This window comes from Perna viridis, chromosome 10 (genome assembly GCF_037379345.1).
Source record: "Perna viridis isolate PV_CMFRI_1.1 ecotype Kerala chromosome 10, ASM3737934v1, whole genome shotgun sequence".
Classification (NCBI taxonomy): domain Eukaryota; kingdom Metazoa; phylum Mollusca; class Bivalvia; order Mytilida; family Mytilidae; genus Perna; species Perna viridis.
Window position 1 is genome coordinate 7,483,095 of NC_142454.1, and position 9,215 is coordinate 7,492,309.

General features: G+C 31.3%; 1 protein-coding gene across 1 annotated transcript; it reads right to left on the minus strand.

The window, feature by feature from the left end:
* Nucleotides 1–1,039: 1,039 nt before the first annotated feature.
* LOC148604343 (ras-related protein Rab-9A-like) lies at nt 1,040–8,807 on the minus strand. The gene is made up of 3 exons (XM_088548520.1): nt 8,731–8,807; nt 4,392–4,433; nt 1,040–3,494 (listed from the first exon to the last, which is right to left on the minus strand). Exon 3 carries the CDS (start codon nt 3,472–3,474, stop codon nt 2,860–2,862), a length of 615 nt encoding a protein of 204 aa, XP_088404646.1. The 5' UTR covers nt 3,475–3,494; nt 4,392–4,433; nt 8,731–8,807; the 3' UTR covers nt 1,040–2,859.
* Between the last annotated feature and the right edge of the window lie 408 nt (nt 8,808–9,215).

A 9,215-nucleotide genomic window follows, 5' to 3' on the forward strand; every position in this document is an offset into this window, starting at 1 on the left:
CCGTACATTTATGAAGTTTTAATCAATCCAGAAAGTATGAATAATAAAATTTCGCTTCACAATTATTGTTTAACTTACACCAGATTTTGTATAAATCCACTAAGTTGCTCACCCCATAACTTTGTTTTTTTCAAAATCTTGTATATTATGTTAAAATTTTATTGATGTTTTACTTTTCTCAGACAAAATTATTGTATTGGCTATTGTTGTATATGATCCGGATTGTGTTTTAAGTTGCCCCAATTTTGATACTCAGTTTACTAAATGCTTTGTCGATATCACCAAAAAGGCTAGTCAGTTTTAACGTAAATGTACAAAATCGGGACCATCTCCCCTAGGTTTATAGAACTCATAAGAGCATTCTTGAGCATTTTGATTTTTTTTTCCATTTGAAACCAAAACGTTGTCCAACTCAATTATAAAAGAAAACCTGATTTGTCTGACACTCTTAAAAAGTTTTCATTATGCTTTTGTTCATTTCACCTCTTGGTTTTACAATTATGATGCAGTACATTGACTTAGTTTTTCCCCTTTGGTTTTGTTTTGATTTTTTGTTCTGCAGATTACAAGTACCCTAAATTTTCCTCCTGTCGTCTACCCCGGACTTTTCATGGCGGGTGATTCTATAAAAGCAAAGGATACCCACCCTACCGGTGCACCTGGTCCATGCTCCCAGTTTTCAGTGGAGTCGGAGTTGCTCATTTACTTTTGTTACTTTGAATGTATTATTTTAGTTACTCATTGTTCTTTGTGGTGTTTGTCTGGATTATCAACAAAATTATTCAAAAACCCTAGGTATAGCAGCCAAACATTTATTGTTACTGCAGAATGAGTAAAATATCATGTTTGTACAATTTTTACAGAAATTTTTGGTACTGCATGCCATATCAACGAAAATTATTAGTACTGCTCCAGCAGTTCATGTCAAACTAGGCCCCTACACCCCTGAAAACCCTACAGCGAAGACGAATTCTGATGTGCATGTAAATAGTAATCTGTTGGCAAATTCTAAAATACATTTATCATAAAAAATTACAAATATATCAATTTTCTTTATTCAACGATCATACATGTAGTCAATAGCAACAATTACACACATGTACAAAATGTAGTGAAACACAATACATGTATATTCAAATATATGATTTGTAAGTTACATGTAGGTATTTGGAAGAATCATTTAATTGGTTTGGTTTGGCATACACAATGTACAACTAAATAAAAATTTATATGCAAGCCCCATTAATTAATTTAGAAAAATATATTATACATGTATCATACAATATTTTAGTTAGTAAAGTAACAGTGTTTGCATTAAATTAATGAAATCAACCCAGTGCATCCCAAGTTACGTTTGGTAAGTTATGTAACAGTAGCTAAACTTTAAAAAAAGTTTACAAGGACCACATACAATGTACACATGCCTATGAAACACATACATTTGTAAATGTAATCAAATTTTGAAGAAAAATCTGACCACTAATCTTCCATATATATACTTAAATAAACTTTCGATCACTAATGTTCCAAGTAATATATTTTTTTTCTCCAATAAACAAAAATTACAATGTCCTAAATATGTTTTATAGTTTATGGTATTGCAATATAAAAAAAAAACACACACACAAAAAAAAAGACATGTAACAATGTAGTGTACATTTAATTTTCATGAAGTTAAGGAAATACAAATGTATGGTTATTCTGATATTTAAGAACATTTGCAGTATCAAATCAACCTGCACTGCAGTAATGTTAATAATCCACATATGACACTTTTATTTTTGAAATGGTAGTCCTGTCACATTTTGTCACAATGCTCAAGACATTTAAATCTACATGTACTGTAAATATGTCCTAAACTCTTTTTCTAGAATTGTAGTTGTAAGTGATGTGATGAAATTTTTGACTTTGTTACAAAATTATCAATATCTACAGGTTATTGATTTGTTAAATGATCAATAAAGAGCACAATGCCAATTTGAATTTTGATTCAAAGGATGGTTAACTATTAAATAGTATTTTAATGTACCGTAACTTTAACTGAACTCTTTAGTATACGTGAAAATGAATTAAATAAGGAACTTTTTAGAGAAACAACATGTGTGATACACAAACATGTATACCTACAGTGGCTACATGCACAGCTAACAATAGGCCTTATAAGTCTTCTCGTGAAATCACAAGAATGGGACCCTACCTTCCCTTACAGCAAAGGGTATGGTTATTTATAAAGTGTAGACTGCAATCTTATCAACAAAAACCACTTTCACATAAATATAATGATAAAAACATGATACTCAATTATAAAAGGTTTGGTAATAATTCTGACGACTATCCATCATAGGGATATACAAATGTATCTGGAATGGATGTCTGTCCTTGATTTTGAATGCTTTAAACAGTAGAAATTTCAGACCAGAAATTAATTGAAAACCAGACTTACAATCCCTATTACCTTCTCATATATAAAAAAATGTTTAACCTACAAAAATGTATACATTTTGTACATACATGGATTACTAAACACATGATGGATTGCAACCTACAATGTAACAGCTACTTCTTAATCCAAAGATACTCATAACCATTAAAATACAAAAATAAGTGAGTGTGTCTTGACATATATGTATACTGACCATCATAATTACCAATGTTTTTCTTTTATAAGTAAGCCACTCTATTACAAGCCAAGCATACATTGCACTTTAAAAAGACTTTTAGCATTGAAATACCAATCCAATAAGAAGTAAATAGGACAATATCAAATAATGAATAAAAGTAGCAAGATGACAATGCTTAAAATGGTTGGAATATAAAAATCATACTTAATGAATAAAATCTGATGTAAAAAACACATCATCAATTACAGCATCCTGACTGCTGTGATTTTGATTTTTTCCGCAAATCTACTGTGGCACCATGAGATGGTTTCATCATGTCTATTACATCTTCAAGCTCTCGTATTCTCCTTATAGCAGCTTTAAAAGCTTCCTCCACGTTCGTTGAATCTTTGGCACTTGTTTCGAAATAGGGTGCACGTCCATTGTTCCCACACCATTCCTTTCCATCACTTTCTCGAACACAACGATTTTCTACGTCAATTTTGTTCGCAAGAATTACGAAAGGAAAGTTATTCCCATCTTCTATATCAGCATAATATAAAAATTCTTTTTTCCACATGGATAAATTTTTGAAACTTTGTGCATCATCAACTGCAAACGTCAATAGACAACAGTCTGCCCCACGGTAAAATGGTGTACGTAAACTTTTAAATCGTTCTTGCCCAGCAGTATCCCAAATCTGCATTGTATAGTTCTCACCGTCAACTTCAACGTCTCTATTTAAGAACTCAACACCAATGGTATGGAAAGACTGGGCATCAAATTTGTTGCTAACAAATCTATTCATCAGTGAACTTTTTCCAACTCCTCCGTCCCCTAATAGAACAACTTTCAATAGTTTGGATTTACTCATTGCAATCTGTTATCCCCCAACTGAAATAGATAAGTCTGAATGATTACTTTTGACATTATCAGACCAAGAAAAAAATATATGTATATTTTATTTAGACACTTATAGGAGAAAAGCTTAACTAAAACTGATAGTTTACATGTAGCTGCATTTCATAAAAAAAAAATACCAATAAAATGTTCTAGGGCAGACAGTAAAAATAAGGTATAAATGTAGGTAGGGTAATCTTAAACTAACATTTTTTTCTTGGCCTTTTGTGTTTCTTAAATATAAAAAAAATCTTTATATGTTTGGATATTAAACAATGTTACAGACTGAAAAACACTAAAAATTGAAAAGGCTTTATAACTTTTTCCTCATCAATTTCAACCAAAGCTTTCCGAAGTATATTGTATAAAGTGGAAAGTATTGGCAAACAGAAATTTAACTTTTCATAAACATGTGCCTGCAAAAAAGTTTTAAAAATCATGTTTTTTTTTAGCACTAAATATATTTTTGCATTAAGTATCAATTAAAAGTGAGAAAGGTCAGTGGACCCCTTTTATTTTTGGAAAATTTTATTTGTGTTCAAAACTTGAGGAAATTGTAGACTGAAATCCCCTGCTTTTAAAATTTATGGCACCACCAAAATGCATCTTTAGATGCAGAAAATAAAAATTGTTATTACAAGTACAAAGGATTTAAAAAAAAATTTTTTTTGTCCTATTAGAAACATAAAATATGCTTTAAACTATACTTTTGCTTAAATTTTGTAATTAAAATTATCAAGATAAATATTGTTAAAATACATTGTTACTTAACTTTTTTCCATTAAAAGAACTACAACAGTATTAGGTAGGATTTTAAAGGAATAACAAAGTGTTCCTAAATAAAAGGAAATCCATGAATCAATACAATGTATATACTTTATACATACTTACCTTATAAATGCAGCAATTGTGTTGTTACTTTATTTTGTGATTCTGGAATGAGAAAAAACATATAAATCATGTCCTAAAATTGCTTCACTGTTCTGTTTGATACTTCAATTATATGTAGAGAAAATTAAAGGAAAAGAAACATGAATAAGCATGTTTCTAGTGTATATTGCAAAATGTATGGTACATGTACATGTTCATGTAAATAAAAAGTATTTAATAACTAATTTCAGTAATTGTAGTCAAGATAGTGTTCAGCTCCCAAGTATCATTCCATAATGAAATTTAGTAGGAATACTTACCTACTTACCAATTCATATGGGACCAATCAATACCTTATGTGTGAAAATCTTCATACATGAACAATTATGATGTAATAATTCACACCATGATTAGGGGTATGTTGTTGAATAATTCATAAAAAACAAAAAGCTTACTGATTTACACTTACTGACATAGTAAAATACCAATGCATGTTTTTCTGGGGAGTAACAACCTACAGAATATTTATACATTATTATTACGAGAATTAGTTGCACCTCTGAAGTAACAGAAGATTACATGTAATAAAATAATGCTTAATGATTAGCACTACACAAATGCATTTTTTAGTTGGCTTGAGGAGATTTCACACACTGACTTTGATGAGATCTTTTTAATTATGACTTACTAAACTGTTAACCAGGGTTGGGTCTGATTACTTTGAAATGTAATCGATTACATCATGATTATTAATGTAATTGATTACATGAATTTTTGTGCAATTGACTACATTTGATAAAGTAATCATGATTACATGACTTGTAAAAGTAAATTACAACACTTGAGTAGAGGATATGTTAGCTATGTAGAAGTGCATGCTTTAGTTCATACAAGACAGAATTAAGTGGCCTCTGTGTATCATGTATCATTTTTTATACTTCTTGGACTGATTGTTGAAGAAATCTGGGCTTTTGTGATTTCAGAACGACTCATAAGTTTTTTTTTTATTGTTATTGAATGTATTTTTTTTTTATCTCAGTGCTAAGTTGTTATTATTCAATTATTACTTGGCATCTAAAGGTTAAAATTCATAAATATAATACTTCATTTTTTTTTTTAAACTGTACTTTGTACAATAGGATCAGATTCAATACTTTTATCTTTCCCTTCCATTACACTTTATGATCATAAGCATCATTGAATCACTGCATCGGTCAGGTCTATAGAACTTTACAGCTATGCTGAAAAGTCTCTCAACAGGGGCTGAAGTGGTAGTTATTGATTTTCATTATTTTATATTATTTTTATTTGATAGCTCTAATTAGGTAATTGACAGGTGGCTTTAATGGTGTCAAGATATGACAATTAACAATACATGTCCCTGAGGGAGTCAATTAAGAAATTTAAATTAACAACATGTTTTTATAACAGGTGCTTTCCTGACAGTCCAACCTTTTTTTTTTTATAACAGGTGAAAAATATATAACATTTTGTTGAAATTTGAAAATCATTAAATGGTATTTAACTTAATATTTTGACAGCGATTAAATGAGCTGTGCAAGTACAAGTACATGTATATGAAATTTTTTAAGAATCTCATAAATTCAATACAGAATATATCAAATGTGCAGTAATAGACATCTTTGCTGCTTTGATGTCACAACCAAAAATAAAATTCACCACATAAAAGCAAATATATAATATAAGGTCAGTGAGCTGTTAAAGCCTGTTTTTACTTTTTAATTTAATAAGTCTGATTTTCTCACTTCATAGAAGCCCAGTGCAGGTCCGGGTGTTAAAAGAATAGGCCTGCAGCAGCGCTAAGCTTGTCGTAAAAGGCGACTAAATAGTGCTCAGAACCTTAGCCGGAGGGCTAGGGCGCTCTGCCCACAGAGCAACTGGGATGTGTGCCCCAGGTGGTGGAATGGGGTACCCCTGGCGTGTTACATGCTGGGGTTGTCAGGCTATAATATGGAAAACCTGACCGCAAACCATAGTGGTGCACCGTGTTTGGAAAGATGTTACGTTCCTCGCACGTTAAAGAACCCTACTGTGGTATTCTCCCGGAGTAGGAACCATAGGGCTCCGCCACAGGAGGCTAAATTGCCCGACCCTACCAACCTCTCCCTATTTCCAGTGGCAATCAAAATTTGTTGACCCCATTGTCCTTGTGTCCCATCCCTTTTTCATTTCATCATCATTTCATGTTCATTTTATCATCCATTTCATGTTCATCGTCTGAATATAGCTGAAATATTGCTGCTCGGACGTTCAACCCCAAGAAACAAACAAACAAACTCACTTCATAGAATGTTTACCCAAGGGACAATCTACATGTAAGAATCATTTTCTCATTTCACAATCCTAGGACATTCAATAGTTGTAATAATCAATCTTAAATTGTTAAATAAACTCCTAAAATAAAGCAAATATATTTTTTTTGTAGACGATCTGAATTCAATTCACTTCAATTGCTACTGTTCATCACCCTACATGTACATATGTTCCTGCTATACACAGCATGCTGTTAAAAGAAGTAACTTCTATTAATTTCCAAGTATTTGGATCCTCTTATATAGATGTAAATGGCACCATGAGCTCTCACACTCAATGAGAACAAGTTATCATGAGACCACCATTATTGTTCTATTCTAAATATAAAGGCAGTGGATGCTCGTCCACGCATTCGTGGATGGGGAGCCTCATCAGGTTAATTGTTCACACATTTTGTTAGCGTAAAAAAATACTGAACCGTGACGGAAACGCCTAATTTGCCTAATATCAATGTCATCGCGAACTGCGTTCACATTTTTGAATAAATTGAACAGTTTTCTGTTCGTGTTATATACTAGTTTGACTGCATATTTAATACTGGGAGCAAGTCCCTGTGCTTGAAAATGGAAGGGTTTCATGCTGGTCAGACACAGAACAAATCAAAGAAGTTACACTCTTTGAAATGTTCATGTTTTCCATTTTAGGATTTGCTTCTTTTTGTACTTTGATTATTTCCTTGACTCATCTGTTATTTTTATATTTTTTGCTATTATTAGTTTATATAATTTTATTAATTTTATTTTCTATTTTTTCTTTCCTCATTATTTGTTAATATTATTATTTTTCATCGTTTGTTTAACATGCATTCAAATATATGATACGAGTGTTCGTTTAAACGCATGACAGAAGCGTTCGTTTATCGTGCGTATAGGAAACCTAAATGTCTCAAGGAGTGTATGATGACTGGTGCCAAAGTCGATGCATAGTCTTAACCAGATGTTTTAAAAAAAAATATTAAATCTTGGCCAAAAATATAAATATCCAATGTGATATAATTTTTATAATTACATGTGGTCATTTTGTATTTACGTTATGTAGGAACATCTTTACATTATGTTGTTTTGTCTTCACGTTCTGCCATTTCGTCTTTACTTTCCGTCATTTTGTCTTACGTTCGGTAATTTATGTGAAGATGTTCCTACATAACGTAAATACACAATGACCACATGTAATTATAAAACCACAGCAAGTAATATAAAATTGACAACACGTAAACAAATGTGTATCTCATCAGACAGTTTAGGCGTTCCATACTTTAAAATGTCCAAGACTGAATCATGTGTCAAAACAATCTTTTTTGATGTGCAAATAGTGTTTCAAGTTTGTTAAATGTGTATTTTGTATTAATTTGGAATGATTATTTTAATCATTATTTGTTACATCTGTTACAATTCAAATTGTATTTGAACCATTTTGTATATATTTGTACAAAAATTTCCACATTACTAACCCGAATAATCCAGTCATTATATTACGTTCCCTACGATCACACCATTAACATATGTAACTTGAGAGTAGACGTAAACTTCTACAGAGAGGGACTCGATTTTTCAGGTTACATTACTAACGTAAATGAACCGTTTCCTGTTATTCTGTGTGTTATATACTCAAACCGGATGTGTGTGGACGATTTGCCTGTAAAGGCTCCCTTTCCACAAATGTGTGGACAAGCAGCCACTGCCAAATATAAATTGGCATAAATGACTTTGCAGTTCGTTTAAATTGTAAAAACAAATACCTTACAAGTTTAGTACATGCAGATCATTCTTAGAGGCTGTCGTAATGAATATGCCTAGACATGTAAAAGCACATTTGGGCAGAACCTACATGTGAAAATGAATAAATGTTACTACGCTGTTATGTTGTTACATGGATATATAAACATTGTAGTCGTAACACATTTGTATTTGATAATCTAACATATCAACAAAAGAAGGAAGCATATTTTGGAAGCTGTCTCAGATAATTCAAACCAAATGGAAAAGACAAGAAAAAAAAAGAATAAGCTTAAGCTTGTTTCTGTTACCTGTTCGGTCCTTTCTTTGTTTTTTTGTTGTTTTGACAAATAATCATGTTACATTTTGGCTTTCTGACATGGCTGTCAGAGAAAATGACGTCAGGATTGTAATATCATGTGATCGTCATGCGGTCTTTACTTCCGGTTGTTGCGAGGGACGCCACTCAGCGTCATGCTGGTGTTTGCCAATCAGAAAAATCAAATTCTCCATGTACCGAGAAAATAAAGAGATAGATATCATTTTATAAATGAATTTTTCAATTTTTTAATTTAATCAAAAAAAAAAAAAAAAAAAAAAAAAAAAAAGCCCAAACAAACAAACTAAAAATAAAAAAAAACACAAACCCAAGCAAAACATAACAAAAAAAAAATAGCAAAAACTAAAAAAAAAGAACAAAAAAACCAACAAAAGAGACAAAACAAAAACAAGACAAAAACAAAACTCTACAACATCAAAATCAACGACAACATCTAAAACAAACAAGGATTTTAGT

Excerpts from the sequence above, each read along its gene's own strand:
- LOC148604343 (XM_088548520.1), bottom strand. The coding sequence starts at position 3,474 with ATGAGTAAATCCAAACTATTGAAAGTTGTTCTATTAGGGGACGGAGGA.